The 18,225-nt window shown below is 31.1% G+C and overlaps 2 protein-coding genes across 3 annotated transcripts in view; one reads left to right on the top strand and one right to left on the bottom strand.

Moving 5' to 3' along the window:
- LOC143069244 (serine--tRNA ligase, mitochondrial-like) overlaps positions 1–9,439 on the bottom strand; it is a 24,609-nt gene extending 15,170 nt beyond the window's left edge. Inside the window, exons 1-4 of the mRNA XM_076243777.1 lie at positions 9,309–9,439; positions 7,339–7,445; positions 3,692–3,863; positions 943–978 (exon numbers count right to left, since the gene is read on the bottom strand). Coding sequence (XP_076099892.1) covers positions 943–978; positions 3,692–3,863; positions 7,339–7,442 — 312 coding nt within the window. The 5' untranslated portion in view covers positions 7,443–7,445; positions 9,309–9,439. The remainder of the gene's footprint in view (positions 1–942; positions 979–3,691; positions 3,864–7,338; positions 7,446–9,308) is intronic.
- Positions 9,386–18,225, top strand: LOC143069241 (BTB/POZ domain-containing protein 17-like). Of its 2 annotated transcripts, none has more exons than XM_076243775.1 (3): positions 9,386–9,507; positions 14,676–15,013; positions 15,906–18,225. In XM_076243775.1, exons 2-3 carry the CDS (start codon positions 14,681–14,683, stop codon positions 16,995–16,997), a joined length of 1,425 nt encoding a protein of 474 aa, XP_076099890.1. In that variant the 5' UTR covers positions 9,386–9,507; positions 14,676–14,680; the 3' UTR covers positions 16,998–18,225. The 2 variants fall into 2 exon arrangements, with proteins under 2 accessions (XP_076099890.1, XP_076099889.1); XM_076243774.1 differs by having other exon boundaries at positions 9,498–9,601.

Raw genomic sequence — 18,225 nt, 5'->3', positions numbered from 1 at the left:
AAATATTTCAAGTTCATTTAGCATATTGAAAAATCAAAGTATCACACTCACACATAACAACTTATTACTATTCAGCTGAAAACTAAATATGAAGTTTATCTGTTAAATAGTAGGAGAAACAAAAGTTTTTGTTGATATATTGAAAATTCAAATGATTACCAAACAGGAAATGGGTGTTTGGCAGATCTGAAAAGTAGTCACTAGCCGCTGTCAAGCTGCTGATCTTATATGAAATCATTCTGTACAGTAGAAGATGAAAAAAAGAATGGCTTGAATGTTTGATGGAGGGATGGACAGATGAAAGGATAGACATGGTGAATGCAATATAGCCCTGTTCTTTGAGTGGGGGTATAGTAAGGCATTTGCTGTTGTTTAAATTTTTTAATTTTTTATGCAATTATAAATTTTTTTAAATGATGTAAGTATAAGTATCATAGGGAGATTTTGTGAACAAATATGTTTAAACCCGCCACATTATATATGTGCCTGTCCCAAGTCAGGAGCATGAAATTGAGTGTTTGTGATTTTTGTTAATTCACATATATTTTTTCATTTATTATTTTGCAAAGTTTGTTCTTGTATTGTGCCGCTACACCACTGTATGAGGTTAGAGGGAGTATTGGGCCTTCAAACATGTTTAACCCTGCAATATTCTTTATGTGCTGGTCTCTAGACAGGAGCAGTGGTTGTCCTGGGTAACGATTTCACATTTATCATGTCAGGGTCTTTTATCAGTGACTGTACAGTATGGTGTTTTTCATAGTTGAAGGTTGTAAGGTAACCTATAATTGCTTACATCTACTTCATTTGACCTTCAGACTGATTGACAAGGATACCAAATTTCATTATTTTTTAATATATTATATTCATAATGTAAAAGTCAATTTTAAAATATTCAACATAAGTTTTAAATTTTATGAAAAGATGAATACAAAAACTTACTGAAGTTTCATCTTGGAGCTGTTTCCATGTGGCTTGCTGTGATGTAACAATATAATAAAACTAATTTTAACACATATCACAAGAATTTGTAAATTACATTTTCATTGTACATTCTCTGTTATCTTAACATTGTCTTCACATTATTTACAATTTTACCAAACACTTAAAAAATTTGAAAATATCAGGTAAAGTGTATGGTTTTCTATTGAACAGGAAAAATAAAAAAGATAGACTATGTTTTATAATTTCTGCCAGTAATGTGTTTCAATATTCAGACCAAAAAATATGGCTGATAAATGTTTTGCCTGACTTGTCAAACAAATTCTGTAATGTTTTTCATTATAATAACAACTTTCATAAGTTATGTTGTCACCATGTTATAAAAGTTATGTTCACTGTTACAATTTGTTAACCAATTATCCTTCAATTTGTTAACCAATTATCCTTCAATTTGTAATCTGTACGTTAATATCATGAAGAACAAATTTATGCTTAGAAACAAAACCAGATGCGGAGTTATACGACCACAGAGGTTGAACCCTGAACGGTTGGGGCAAGTATGGACACAACATTCAAGCTGGATTCAGCTCTAAATTTGGATTGTGATTAAATAGTTGACACAGCATAGGTTTCTGACACAGAATGAATGTGGTCTAATAAACTTAATTTAAAATTTGTTTTTTTCCTTTGAGCAATTCACTATGCTGTTGAATACTAATCCTCTCAAAGAAATTTTGTTTTTATTTTATGAAATCTGAAATGAGAAAAATTGAACCCCCCCCCCCCTCCCAATTTTTTTTTCACATCCCCCTTTCCCTTATTCCAAAACTGATCTCAATTCAAATTACTAATGGAGTTTGCAACAATAACTACTCATTTAAATACATCATAAAATATTAAAATGTATAAAAAGTGCTTGTTATCACTGAATGGTAAAGATTGTTTTAATTTATCAGTTGGTAGTAAAAAGGAATATACATTGTATATTGTATAAATCAATGATTTAAATTGATTCAACTACTTTTCTGGACAAAGAAAGATAACTCCAATTGAAAATTTCTTGCTATTGGGCAATATTGTGCAATTAGATATTTCTTGCTATTGTGCAATACTGTGCAATTGAAAATACTTGCTATTGCACAATACTGTGCAATTGAAGATTTCTTGGTATTGCGCAATCCTGTGCAATTGAAAATTTCTTGCTATTGCACAATACTGTGCAATTGAAGATTTCTTGCTATTGCTGAATACTGTGCAACTGAAAATTTCTTGCTATTGCACAATACTTGATATAATAATTTTGGATCCTGATTTGGACCAACTTGAAAACTGGGCCCATAATCAAAAATCTAAGTACATGTTTAGATTCAGCATATCAAAGAAGCCCAAGAATTCAATTTTTGTTAAAATCAAATTTTGTTTAATTTTGGACCCTTTAGACTTTAATGTAGACCAATTTGAAAACAGGACAAAAAATTAAGAATCTACATACACAGTTAGATTTGGCATATCAAAGAACCCCAATTATTCAATTTTTAATGAAATCAAACAAAGTTTGATTTTGGACCCCGATTTAAACCAACTTGAAACCTGGGCCAATAATAAAAAATCTCTGTACATTTTTAGATTCAGCATATCAAAGAACCCCAAGGATACAATTTTTGTTAAAATCAAACTTAGTTTAATTTGGACCCTTTGGACCTTATTGTAGACCAATTTGAAAACGGGACCAAAAATTAAGAATCTACATACACAGTTAGATTCTGCATATCAAAGTACCCCAATTATTCAATTTTTGATGAAATCAAACAAAGTTTAATTTTGGACCCTTTGGGCCCTTATTCCTAAACTGTTGGGACGAAAACTCCCAAAATCAATCCCAACCTTCCTTTTATGGTCATAAACCTTGTGTTTAAATTTCATTGATTTCTATTTACTTATACTAAAGTTATTGTGCGAAAACCAAGAATAACGCTTATTTGGGCCCTTTTTTGGCCCCTTATTCCTAAACTGTTGGGATCAAAACTCCCAAAACCAATCCCAATCTTCCTTTTGTGGTCATAAACCTTGTGTTTAAATTTCATAGATTTCTATTTACTTAAACTAAAGTTATTGTGCAAAAAACCAAGAATAATGCTTATTTGGGCCCTTTTTTGGCCCTTAATTCCTAAACTGTTGGAACCAAAACTCCCAAAATCAATCCCAACCTTCCTTTTGTGGTCATAAACCTTGTGTCAAAATTTCATAGATTTCTATTCACTTAAACTAAAGATATAGTGCGAAAACCAAGAAAATGCTTATTTGGGCCCTTTTTGGCCCCCAATTCCTAAAATGTTGGGACCAAAACTCCCAAAATCAATCCCAACCTTCCTTTTGTGGTCATAAGTTATAGTGTGAAAACCAAAAGTATTTGGATGACAACGACGACGACGCTGACGCCAACGTGATACCAATATACTACCAAAAAAATTTCAATTTTTGCAGTCATATAAAAACTAAGGCATAAATTGAGTAAATATATGAAAATTCACTGTGAGTAGACCGATTTACATAAGCAATACTGAATTTTATTTTTAATCAAATTTTCAAATAGCTTTATTCAAAATTAAAATTAACAAAATAACCGTTGCAAGAAAAAGATGTTACTGAAACACTTGTACTACATGAGCTTAAGGGTAAACTTATAATTCTAATTTTTAAAATATCAGTCTGTATTAATATTGTACATCAAATAACAGAAATATCTTACCAATTTTTCTATGTCACCTACTCCTTTCCTTTTTTCTATATTATCCTTTATTTGTGACAAATTATATGTGTCACAAAGAAAACTCCAATCAAATTCTGGCGTTTTTATAACTAAAGGTGAATTCCATGGGCTGACTCCTTGGTTTTGGTTTTGTTTCTTTTTCTGCACCAGTCTGATGGAAAAAATACAAGAATAAACAACTAACTAAAATGAAATCAATAGACCAATCAACAGAAGCAAAGTGCAAGAAGGGTTAAACTGAGTATTCCCTGGCATTTATATCCAAAGAGCAAAGAGGAAAATGTGGCTGTACAAATTATCTTTACTTTAACTATGTTGCTGCTCTATTTTTTAACATTGATTTATTTTTGAGGAGGTTATCATTGTCACATGATTATTAGTTCAATTGTGATCATAAAAATGCTAATGTTGTACTCTGGTCTTGCTTTTGTGTTAACATGAACAATAAATTGCTTCACTGAGTGCAGCTGGATACGACTGCAGATGTCCAACCCTGAAAAATTGGGACCAAAATGGACACAATATTCATGCTTGATACAGGTTTGAATTTGGATTGTAATTTAATATTTGACACATAATAGGTGTCTGCCACAGAATAACTATAGTCATAGAACATAAAAATTGGTTATATGATTTGAATTTATATTCATTTTTTTTTTTGCTTTTATGCAATACACTATGCTGTTGCGATTTGACCACCTCCTCCCCTAAATAAAATTGACCCTATTTTTTTTCCTTTAGTGGTTATAAACCTTGTGTTATTTCATTGATTTCCGTCTGTTTTCGGACGTCGCTGGCGCTGATGACAACGTGATACCAATGTACGACTAATCTTTTAATTTTTTTTGTGGTCCTATAAAAATTACAATGCTTCAAGATGTCAAAAAACATTTTGTTGTTGCAATGTAGATGTGTTGAATGAAATCCACACAAAATGTGTATCTAACAATTATTAATCAGTCAGAGCTTTGACACATACAAGTCTAATGTTAATATTAGACTATTTGGTGTCATGAGTTACCTCCCATTATTTTTAAACAAAAACTGACTTCTACAAGTTAGATGAGATATCATGCCATTTTTCCTCATGAAGTCTTATCAACAAAAATATGAACAAGAGCCTAAAAGAAAGGATTCGTGTATTTGTGATAAATAGTGAAAATGTTATGTATATCTAGTTTGAATACATTTAAACTAGTGTTGTCAAATCGTACATTTTTGTCTAACCGGTTACTCATATAATCGTTCGACCGATTAACCGGTTAACCAGTAGTTTAAGTTAATGTTTGAAGGCCTTATCAATAGTACCCTACACATCGATATAAGAAGATGTGGTATGAGTGTCAATGTGACTACATTCCATCCAAGCTATACATTTACATTTTCATAATACGATGAATTGAAGTTTTGCCTTTGGTTTTATAAGGCTTGTCTGTGAAGATTGCTGTCAAAGTTTGACTTTTAATAATCAAATACACGGTATCAACTATGGCGTTTGTACTAACTTCAAATTGAAAAATTAAACAAAAGTCTTGATCTCGTAGAATTGGATATGTCTGAAACCGATGACTCTTTCATTTTGTCTTGTCGACTCCGAAAATCATGTGAGGTGTTTCAATTAAAATTGATTAATCCTAATATTCGTACCATCAAGTATACATTGATTACATTCGTGTTGGTTTGCTTTTTACAGTTTTTGAGTTAATATTAAGTTTAAAGTATGACAAAGACTTGCACGACGAAGATTGCACATTCAGATGTAGGTCTACACGCTATAAGATCAAAAATGAAATAATGAAGTAAATAGTAAAATTTAATCGTATTACTGATTAAAAATTACTGTTAAAAAAACATGTCGACACTAATTATGTTTCCTTAAGATCTTGCCCCGAGCTGAGAGACGAGTTCTAATTAATTTTATATTTTTGGATTACAGTGACTTGACTGTTAGTGTTGCTATCCACCAATTGCAACTCATTCAAAATTTTGACCAAATTGCAATTTGTTTTATAAAATCAAATTGTTCAACTTGTCAGAATATTGAACAAATTGTTCAGTCAAAATGTGAAAGTGCAAGGTGATAAAATAAAATATACTTACAATCCTATAAGACTTTAACTCCACTTTAATGATGTTATTACTAAATTTGTCTATCAATCTGTATAGTTATATTATAGCCATTACCATACTAAAGGTAAAATGTTTTATTTTGAATTGCTATAAAAATGTCTAAACTAAGCTTTTATATAATTTTTCTTTCCAAAAGGATTTTATATTTATAAGAATCATATATCATTTAAAATAATACATCATATATTCAGTAAAATACGTGTGAAATAACAATATGCTATTGATAAGTTTCCATGGGGAGATAACCTAAAATACTATTCTTTTGAATAAAGATTTTTTGAAACCAAAAAAGATTATCTCCCCTTCCTACAAACATATTGCAATTTCACAAATATTTTACTGAATATGAAATGTTTTTATTCACATAATGTGTGATTCTTATGAATATAGAATACTTTTCGAAAGAAAAACTATATAAAAGCTTAGTTTGGACATTTTTATAGCAATTAAAAATAAAACAGTTCACCTTTAGTATGGTAATGACTATAATATAAAATACAAACTGATAAACTAATTTTGTCACAACATCATTAAAGTGGAGTTAAAGTCTTATAGGATTGTAAGTATGTTTTATTTTATCACCTTGCACTTTCACGACTTGACTGTGGTTTTCTACAGCAGTTGGTTCAAATTTCTGACCAGTTGAACAATCTGGTTTAATAAAACAAATTGCAATTTGGTCAAAATTTTGAATGAATTGCAATTGGTGGATAGCAACACTTACAGTCAAGTCACTGTAACAATGCCAATCAATTTACTGGACAATTGATCCGTCAAATTAATTACCACGACGAAATTTTTTTTAAAGAAAACACAAATATTAATTGATTTCAATACACATTTATATCAAATCTATTAAAATTGAAAAAAAGTCCGGTTAACCGGTTAGCGTTTTTGGTATTCGGTATTCGGTCGTTCGAACGGTTAACCGGTTAACTGTTGACAACACTAATTTAAACAACACCTAAAGATAGAATTTAATAATGTACTAATTGAAAGCATCATACAAATTTTCATGGTTAATTATTGAGTTATGTTTCACTATAAATCTGTTTAAAGATACTTAAAATTTCCTTAATCCTGTGATCAGAATGCAACCTGAATAAGTTTAGCTTTATTAAGTCCAAAAAGGCTAATATCATACTTTGTAAATTTTATAATCTAACTTGCACAAGTTTGTTCAATAAAAACAAGAAGATGTGGTATATGATTGCCACTGAGAAAACTCTTTATCAGAGACCAAATGTCAGAGCTCTCATAACTGTTAATGAAATCACAATATACACATAAGTGGATCCAGGGGGGGGGGGGGGGGGGGGGGGGGCTTTTGTGGGAAAAATTTGGTTGATTATATAGGGAATCACTGAAGCATGACTGAAGCGGCCTCCCCTTAGGTCAATCAGTGGGCCCCCCTTATGAAAAGTTCTGGATCCGCCACTAATACATCACTAAGACTGAACTACACAAAAATTCCCTTTACAGGGTATAAGCCTTACCTGTGGCTGTAAGTAATAGAAGATAAATGTCTGCTCCCTTTTAATCTGTTAAGCTGATGGCATCTACATTGTTGGCATACAACCCTCAATCCAAAGCTGGCCATTTCCTAGAAATTAAAATTAATTTATTATACATGTTATAAAATAATAAAATGTTTACAATGAAAACCATTTATAAGCTTAAAAAATGAAATAAATTAATTAAGAGTCCACTTGGAAAATGAGGTCAAGTTCAGATCAAATCTGTCAGTGTCAGTCTGACATGTTCATCTTTAAATCATTCCATACACACATCAAGGCCCTATTGCTTATAGTATCAGAGAGTGAAAACATTTTCCACTGAACCATAAAAATAAGGTCAAGGAAAGATGAAACTGCTAGTTCCAAAAAAATTCTACTAAAGAAAATGCCTGCAGTACCATGAAGTGGGTTATACATTGACCTATAATGGTTTAGGCCATAGTTATTATATTTTTAGTTTTACGAAATTTTTTGACAAAACCAATGGGTAGGAGGACGAAAAAAAAAAAAAAAAAAAAACTGCTGCTGCTGATTTTTTTTTTTAATACCAACCGTCAATATCAAAAAAAAATATTTTTATTTCACCAGGAGATTTTCTACTAGTGTAACAACTATTTTTTTTTTCTTGACAAGGTTTGAATTGAAAATCAATGTGCAACAACTTACTAAATCACCAAGAGCATAAATTTAGATTCTTTCATGCAGTTATGAACTAAAATTTATTTTTTTTTGCATGAAAAACACTGGGTCGGAGGAGAAAAAAAAATAAAAATCAACATTTTTAATTTTATTTTTTTTCCTATTTGGCAAAAATTAGGGTAGGAGGGTTCGTAAAACTAAAAATAAAAAAACTACGGCCTTACTTTTATAAATTGTTATTTGGATGGAGAGTTGTCTCATTGGCATCACACAACATCTTCCTATATCTACTCATTGGGGTCTAAGCATGAAGTGAGATTGCCGTTTTTTTGTAAGCGTGACACATGATATGCAAATTATTGTGCCGTGAAAACGGGAAATGAAGTCTGGCGGGACACAGGAAATTACAATAAAATGAGAATTGCTTACATACATAGTGTAAGCGGGAAACAGGAATCTGACAAAACAGTAAGAGGGAGGATCTGGGATCAGAACCCCGGGTCCCCCAATGAGACCTCAGGGTTTGGTATAAAATTATGTTATTTTACTTTTTATTCGAGCAGTAACTGAACTATGAAAATGAGGTCAAGGATTATGGACATATAGAAAACCCAAACTTTATAACAGGGGGACAAAAAAAACTTCACATGGGTGTATCTGTATCTGGTGGGTCTCATTGGGGTCTAAGCGTGACACGGGATTGGCGGATTTTTCATAAAACCTGACACATGATAGTAAAATATTAAAGCCTGAAAACGGGAAATGAAGTTTGGCTGGACATGGGAAATAATATGCGCAATTATGGCAAAGAGAAGCGGGATATGGGATTTTCATTAAACTATAAATGGGATCTGCGATCAGACCCCCCCCCCCCCCCCCCCCCCCCAAATATAGCTCATCGCTTTTTGTCCTATCAAGCGGCCAGGTCAGCCAGGAATAGCGATAAGGTGTATATTACCCCTATAGATCTGTAATACACCTTAACACTAATCCTGGCCGCTTGAACTTTTGACCCAAACAACAATCACTTTTCCATTGTGGCTTAAGATATTTTGTTTTATGATGTCAAATTTTACAGAAACATGCGTGATATCCAGTAATGACGGACAGATAGCGATAAGGTGTATAGGAAGGGTATGTCACAAAATTACTTTCGGCTATTGTTTAAAAGGTAATTCAATTTGAATAAGTAACAATTTTTTTTCACTTTTAAAACATACGTTTTATGATTATTAGGTTTTCTGTGTTTTGGTGTACTTTTTGGTAATTCTATAGACCCTAAAAACTTTTTAAATGGTTTTTAGTCAAACCTTTCATCTTTTCCTTCAAATCTGGGATTGTGAGGTTTTTGTGGCTATTCCTCAGTTACTATTGTTATAAATATGGAAACAAAATGCTAAATATTTAAGGATTTAAACAATATAGGAGGTGAAGAGCGTACGAAGTAACAAAAACACACTTGAATCCTTCTCCACAGTGCTTCAAAGGGAGATAAATGCGGCACTTCCGGTAAATTTGGACAAAGAAATTTGCAGTAAAATAATAATGAAATAATATAAATTTAGGCGATTGTCACACAATTCAAAGACAGTAATTTGATTAGGTACAATGAGATGCTTGAAAAAAAACTGACGTTCAAAGTCTATATTAATAAATCATTGTATAATGTATAATGTAACGTTCCACCTGACCCATCAGGCCCACACATATCTGTTTATTTGATCATTTGCAAGAGTTTCTCTGAAAACTTTTTGATAAATGATGTTATATATTTTCCTTTTGTTACTTATGATCTATATCCTTTATTTTGTTAGGAACAAATACTGTTACTTGATATTTTTTGTTCAGATAAAAATAATCTTCAATAATTGAAGGATCGCTAGAAACCTAAAGAAGAAGAAGAAGAAATAAATTATATAGGCACTCATGCTACCTTGGTAGCTGCGGAACCGTAGCTCTTAGGTCCTTATGCTATTTTTTTTTACTATTTGCGGTTCCGCAGCTAGCTACCTTGGCAACTGTTACATGGAAATGTAACAACAATAAAAATATTATGGTTACATTGGAGACTAATTGCCTGAATACAGGGTTATGTAAGGATCCCATTAATTATGAAGTATCGATAATAATTGGGTCTACGTACTGTTACATACATTGCGTTATTATAACATTATTAATGCACTTTAATGTATGCTAGGTTAATTAAACTTAAATGTTCTATAGTTGTGTTGCTTATTTTTATTGGCAATAAGAATAAAATTAAAATCACAAAATATCTGGACTTTGAAAATGAAAACACAGATTCCACCAGGTTCAACATGTCGGCAAATTGCCTTCCCAAATGACTTGTTTTTTATGTTTTATTGGAGTTTTAAGCTATTCTAAGTTTTGATATGGTAATCGGAGGTGAACATAAAATCAGTAATGGACGGTAATGAAATCATATTACAACCTCACACACAACCAAACAAATTGGACGAAAATATAAACCTCACAAAAGGATTTTTATATACAAATCCTTGACCGCAGTAAAAAAATATTGTAGTTTCTTTAACTTTAAAAAGTATAATACAGAAGGGAATTGTACAGTATCAAAAACAGATGTGCATATTGCTGCATCATTCATTTGAGTGATGCTTGGTTTCACTAGGATTCTTCGAACTAAAACATGCTCCCAAAAACAACATATTGGATTTGTAGAAACTGTAAAATTGCAAATAAAAATATAAAAAATTGTCCGCAATTTTGTTAATTTAAAAAAAAGTTTTCAAGTTTTATTTTATTCGTATTACCCATGTTACCAGAGACATATAATTCAATTAAATGTCTCTGATACTAGTCCCAGCGTACATTGAAGCGAATTTATGTAACAATAACTAAATGTAACCGTAGACTCAATAATAATTGTTACATTCATAATTAATCTGTTCCTTACCAAACCTTGCATCCCTGCTATTAGTCTCCAATGTAACAACAATATTTTTATTATTTGTTACATTTCCATGTACATTTTAGCCAGTGCCAATAATATATTCCAACACATTTCTTTCTTCTAAAACTTATATTATTATAAATGAACTTTTATCCCATAACACTATAACTTAGATTTAAAGGTCCAGTAAAAACACAATTTAACTAATATTATTATGCAAAGACATGCAAATTTATATAAGGAGAATGCATAATTTTGATCAGGCATAATTTAGACCTCAGTCTCAGATCAGTATAGAACTTTTGTATTAAGGTTCCATTAGAGCCAAAATATAGGACACTTCATAAACATCTAAACTTTGCCTGTATTTTTCAACCTGTAATGAATAAAGTGCTAAACTATGGGAACATATCTTCATTAAACATACTTAACATATGGACCATAATTTGCTATTGGGCTCGTTTCCTATAACTATAGAAAAGTGATAAAAATGTGTATTACTGTAAGAAAAGTTGTAACTACATCTAAAGATGCCTTTATTTTTATCAACATACAAGTGTATGCTACTCTTCCCTAGAAAAAAAATTGAAATTAACAAATTTTAAAGATTATACGATCGTATTTTTGTGTCGTTTCTCGCGTTACTTTTCGCTTCCGAAGTGCATAACGCTGACTGATTTATAGATAATCGTCACCGGCAAATTCGTAACTTTTGCTTTCAAATAATATAAAACATCGACCAATAAGAATAGTCAGAAGAAAATGCTGAGAACTATAAGTATTTCTGTAGCAGGTGTAAGAACACTAGCGTTACTTTGGTTTCCAATTTCGTAACGCAAATTTTAGATGATGTAATCTGCTTTGTTGTAATAGAATTCTTTATAACAATATGCAAATATGAACTCTCCCGAGATGTTCAAACAGGTAAATCAGAGATGATTTACATTCTAGTTTTGTTCTTCGTAATAATTAAGTTAGAAAATGACGTTATCGTTATGCGTTACATTTCAAACGAAACAGAAGTCCAGTTATTTCCTTTTATTTTTATTAAAATTGTTTTTGTCGTTAAGTTCTAATCATTTCCGGTCATACGTGAAACATGTGACTAACATGTGATCACGCCCTTACGGCCGGATGTATGAAATACTAGGTCTAAACATTGTTTTTGTTTCCAACGGGATGTTAGCAAACATAATCTGTAGACTTGTTTCGTCTTATTTAAAAAAGCAAAATACAATTTTCAAAGAGATTGCGCCGGGGGTCTATTATTTTTCCTATGTGCATAATGTTACATACGATCTTGTGTGAAAATAAATGCCCAATGACTTGACAAAATCGATTTCAGATTTGACAGACATAACACACTTTGTTTCCTGATAACGATGTAAAGGGTCCTTGGAAAATTCAATAGACATTACGTCTCTTATCATTGTGCCGATGCTCGTTAGATTGATTTTGCTTCAGCAGTAAATATTACTGGATATTTTAGGTGAATAAAGATAATTTAATAAAAATTACATGTTAATATACCGTTACACTTGGAATGTACAAAGTTGGTATCTTTGTCACAATTTTTAATTATTTTTTTTTATTCATGTTCTGCAAACACTTTTCAGAAACGCAATAAACTTGTCAAAGGAGAAGTAAACTTTTACCATGCATGACTTGAAAGGAAGTACTTTATTGATTTTAGCCCACTAAAGTAGGTTAAAATGTGGAAGCCATGTAGATGGTGTACAGGTCACAAATATCACATGGTGCCTATTTTAAAGATTTTAATTCCAAGTTAAAAGTTTTTTTCTTTACTGGATTTAAAGAATTTTACATTGCCAATGATTTGGAATAAATTGTATATAACTGGAATTTCAAAACCAAATATAAATACATTTTTTTTGGCTAAAACATCAAGATACAACGATTATGGTATCCTGTATCAATGAAGAAATAATGGAAATTTCTGAATAAATTGTACTGATTGTTTTCAAAACAAGCACATATTTAGGATTTTTATAATACTGTTACATTTAAGATGGATTTTAAGAAAAAGTATACTGTTCTGATTATTTTAAGCAGATTTTGCAATAAAATAAAACTAAACAAATGCTTTCGGTTTCTTATGGTTTCCTGTCGCGTTTAAAAAAAACTTTAATTTAACATTAAAAATAGATTTTAAATATTAACATGAAGCAAGAAACACTAGTAATGGTGTTCATTTATGTCTTTTGAAATATATAGTGCAAAATAAAGAAAATAAAGATTGGTTTCCTGTTTGGTTTCCTGTCACGTAAACGGTGAATCAAAATGTATTATTTTTTTCTTGAAAAACTCAATTGTTCCATTAATACTATTCTAACACCAACACAACCCACAGAATAAAAGTTAAAGTTTTAGAACTTATAAAAAAGGATACAAAAAGAAACCAAAGGCCGAATACCAAATTATGGTCCATATACACACTGTGTAAATTGTAAATAAACTTGAAATTGTTATGTTGTGGCCAAACCGGTTCTTGGGGTGAACACTAAATTTTCCAAAAAATCTGGAAGCCTATAAGACGACTTAATTTGATTAAAATTGGTATGGACGAAATGTTTTGTTATTTGATTTTGCCATGTGATTATGGACTTTCCCAATTGATCTTCCTCTAAGTTCAGTATTTTTGTGATTTTACTTTTTACATGTACAAATGATGTAATGAAGTATACGTACAAGCTAATGTTTCAATGGCATATTCGTCCAATTTCTGTATTGTACCTTTGATATATTCGTTCACTTAGATACATGAAATTAGCTTTAACTTGTAAATCAATACATTTTCTCCGGGTGTTGGGGTTTCTCGCTGCATTGAAGACCCATTGGTGGCCTTCGGCTGTTGTCTGCTCTATGGTGGGGTTGTTTGACATATTCCTCTTTTCCATTCTCAATTTTATCTTAACAGTTTTCCTAGTAAAAACTGGTTAAATTGATTTGTTTATCACACTTGTTTATTTATATTTCACAAATTCACATACACAATAACATACTATATCTTTAACAAGACCAAATCATTTGGTATCCATGGTATCAATGTTGAGGTTGATATTTTTTTTCAGAACAACCAAAACATTTCAGATTTAATTTTGTCTTTACACCATGATGATCAACTTTTTGTCACTGCCCTTAGTTTTCTCCCCAAATAACATGAATAAGATGAAATATAATTTCATTGTTGTAAACTCAGTTTTTTTCTAATTAACCACTATGTGCTTTAATTTGTTCGGTCCATTTACAGAAATGGGTTAACTTTTAAATAATAATCAATTTTTTCATGGCTTTTTATAAGCTCATTTTATTATGGTTAGGCATTTTATATATTAATATCTGTATACTATTCCATAATGATCATCATTGTGTTCAAAATACAAATGATGTTAACATTTTAATAGTGATGTCACACACATCATGAACATGCACCTCATGTTCTATTGGGATTAGATCATGGCTTTGAAAAAGAAAAGCTTCATAATAGAAAAACTTATTTGAGATAATCTATAATAGATTTACCATGCATAAAAGTATTTTTTGATTAGTGTATTATTTTAGATCAACTTAATTTTCAATGTGATCAATCAATTTTGTAAAAAATAATTTAAGGTTGTTAATAAATTTGGTACCAAATTTAAACAATTTTATTTTAACATATATTTTGAAAGGAGTGTAAACAGCTGATTTTCTCATAATGCTCAATACTTACCATTTGTTTCAGGTAGAATGGCTTCTCCCCCTAATATACAACAGCTGTCTTTACAACCAGTTCAGCCACAAGCAGACCATAGTGAAAGCTCCAGCCAATCATTATTAAATGTCTCCCTAAAGTCGTCTCCTTCCACGCTAAGTTTGTCGAGTCCAGAGGGGATTGACTGTTATGGAAATGAGCGGCAAGTTCTGACGAAACAGACAAAATTTTTCAACAATGAAGCACTGAGTGATATTATCCTTACAGTTGGAGGCAACAAGTTTTATGCACATAAATTTATACTGGTTCAGTGTAGTGATGTGTTTGAAAGGATGCTTAGTGAAGACTGGAGTAACAGTGAGAAAAAGGTATTTATAAATACAGTGAAACCTGTTTAAACCGAACTTCTTTGGGACTTCAGATTTTGTTCGATTTTGGCCGATGTTCGGTTTCATCAGGTTCACAACGCACATAATTTGATATGACGGTGCTTATGAACATGTTTGGTTTATACAGGTTTTCGGTTTAGCCAGGTTTCACTGTCTAATAATTAGTTGGATTCTGAGTTGTTGATAAATTCATTCAAGTAAGCTGAGTTTCATAACACTTACAAATTAACACATGATACATAACTTATTCATATAGAGTGATGTTAAAAGATGTACATGTTCATTTATGTTAAATATAGGAAATTTGAGGAGATTGTGTATTACTTTGTTATCTGAAATTTCAGGAACTTAGCATATATTTAAGAACTTCTTGCTAAAATGTGTTTTAAAATTATGCAAATTGATGTGTTTTGCACCAAAATGATGATAGCCGTGTTCTGGATTGACACAAACAAGAAGAAAAAAAGAAAACATCATAAATGTGGCTAAAAATTGGATGTTATGTTTGATATACATGATAATATATAAGAAATAAAAATTGATATAATGCTTGATATAAGAAATTAGTTTTAACATATTTTTACCTCAAAATCAAACCAAAATATCTTGTAAAGTAAGTCATGCAACTATGATTTTCATTACATATATTGACAGTGCATATTACAATTGACTTTGTGTCAAACAAAATACATGTAAATAATTGTAGTATGTCATTAATAATGTTTGTGCATACAGCACAATGTTAAATACTTTGTTAATTGATTTAAACAAGCGACAGATGTGTATACTGTACATGAATTTGTTTTAAGAACCTTTATTTTAATTAAGGCCATCTAGCTTGTTTCAAAAGTATTTATTATTTTTTTCACAGGAAGTAGAATTGGTAGAAGAAAATGAATGTGTTGAAGTATTTCCACGATTTCTAAAGTTTTTATACAGTTGCCATATCAAACTTAACATGGACAATACATTACCTGTCCTCATCCTAGCAGATAAATACAATGTTACCAGTCTAAGACAGGTCTGTACGAACTTTGCATGCTCTTTTATCATCCCAAAGCTACAACTGAAAGATGTGTTCCATCAGTGGTTCCAGTACGGTACAAAATGTTACCATAAGCAACTGATTACTTCCTGTGTCAATGTTCTGGCGGAGAAAATGGATGAGGTAATTGGGTCTGTTGAGTGGGAGCAAGAGTGGATAACTCTTGACAGAGATCAATTGGTGGAATTTTTACGAAGTTCAGATCTGATTGTGAAAGATGAATACGAACTATGGAAAGCTGCTGTAAAATGGCTGATTTCATCGCAGCACCAAGCTCGTCTTGATAACCTTGAAACTAACTTACAGGAAATCGTGAAATATATCAGGTTTCCAATGATGTCTCCTCAACAGTTGTGTGAGATTGAAAGAGCAGATATAGTACAGAAGCATCCAGAACTATTTCAGAAGCCGTTTTTACTAGCTTATAAGTACCATGCTTTAACATTGACAGGACGAGCACATGAAAAATGTTTTACATCGCCTGCTTGTCTGCTGAGAAATTACACAGATTTACGATGGGAAAAACGATTTGTCATTCATTACCCATCATGCCAGAGGTTTAATGAGATCAGTGAAAGATTTTCAACAAGAGCATCATCACTTCCTGTTCAAGTTTGGGATTGGGAATTGAAAGTCTTCCCAAAAGGCTTTAGTTCAAATGCAGATGACTTCAGATGTATATTGTATTCTAATCTGATCTTAGACCAACCACGACCAATTGAGTATTTATTGTCTATAGTGGGAAAGGATGAGATAATACATTCTGTTTTTGGGAGGAAAAGTTTCTCGAAAACAAGGTACACAGCTGATACAGAAATGGACAAGAAAGTGGGAGTAGGAGAGCTTGCACAATCAAATTCTCCCTACCTTGTTGAGGATAAATTGATCTTACAGATATCACTAAAACCAGTAGATTAAGAATAGATAGGACATAATTGTCTCAAAGGTGTTAGAACTTATGTTGATTTAAAAGCACTTTTCTTCATTTGTACACAAAAGTTTTAATTCAAATTATACAGTTGTATTTTCTGGAATATTTATGTGTGTGATGTTCTTTTTTGAAGTATTTCCTGTTAAAGGGGTTTTAGTTCATCTGATAATGTTTATCTTGTGTCTCATGCAATATTCTTTTACTAATGACACAGATAAACAATATTGAAGAATTATCATGCAAATTGGTGCAAATATTAACTTTAATCATGTTAATCATGAAACATTCCAGACATAAGAATCTTGCAAGATAAGAACTAGAAACAAATAGTTCAGAAGCAGAGCTCCTTAGTCAGGACCATTATAATTATTGATTGTTATATTGTTTATGCATGTTATATATAATTATTGTTACTGTGATACTATTAGGTCTGTTCTAAAACTTATCAGATGGGTGCATGGGAGGTAATCAAATTAACAAAATATGACGGCTTTATTTTTGCTTAAAATTTTGTAATAATTATAAGTAAAATGAAAATATCTATTAATTGGTAGTAGCAGTCTTTAAAAGTGCCTTCCATGCAAACTATCGTAGAATTCTTGAACAGCCCTTAGTTAGAAGTCCCTTATACATGAAATTGTTATGATTTTTGTCTGGAAAATATTTTTACATTAAGTATTTATTATAGTAAGTATTACTTTCTAAACAAAGAGAAATGTAAAAATATGTTTAGCATGTTTAGTTATCCTTTTAGAAAATGTATTGTTTATAGGAAGTTGTGAACACTCATCTTTTAAGGCTTTTGTTTGGAAAAATATCTATGGAGTTGGTAGAGAATGCATAGTGTAATTCACAAGGACAAAAATTCATTTTGGGAATTGGTTAACTGAATATTATTATGTTAAAATATGTTCATTCAACTTTTTTAATGTTATAAAAAAGTGTTCAGTCCCAGTGGTATTTATTTTAAACAGGTTTCTTTTTATTGCTATAACAACATTACCATATTTTTTTTGTCAGTAAATTGTCATGATTGTCTCACTGAATTTGATAAAAAATTGTATGTGTTTCATTTCTTCATGTTGGTTGGCCATGTAACCATAACCTGAGAGACAAACACTTTATATAATTCTTAAATCATGGATGAACATATCCTGTATTTACATTATAATTGTTAATTTATTTTTTTGTAATTGTTATAATATTGTGAAAATG

The sequence above is a fragment of the Mytilus galloprovincialis genome, chromosome 3 (genome assembly GCF_965363235.1).
Source record: "Mytilus galloprovincialis chromosome 3, xbMytGall1.hap1.1, whole genome shotgun sequence".
Lineage (NCBI taxonomy): Eukaryota > Metazoa > Mollusca > Bivalvia > Mytilida > Mytilidae > Mytilus > Mytilus galloprovincialis.
This window is presented reverse-complemented; position numbering and strand designations above follow the sequence as displayed.

Bases quoted from the DNA above. Each gene is read 5' to 3' on its own strand.
- LOC143069241 (XM_076243775.1), top strand. From the start codon at position 14,681: ATGGCTTCTCCCCCTAATATACAACAGCTGTCTTTACAACCAGTTCAG. The intron at 15,014-15,905 runs GTATTTATAAAT...TTTTTTTCACAG, and splicing joins GGAGTAACAGTGAGAAAAAG to GAAGTAGAATTGGTAGAAGA.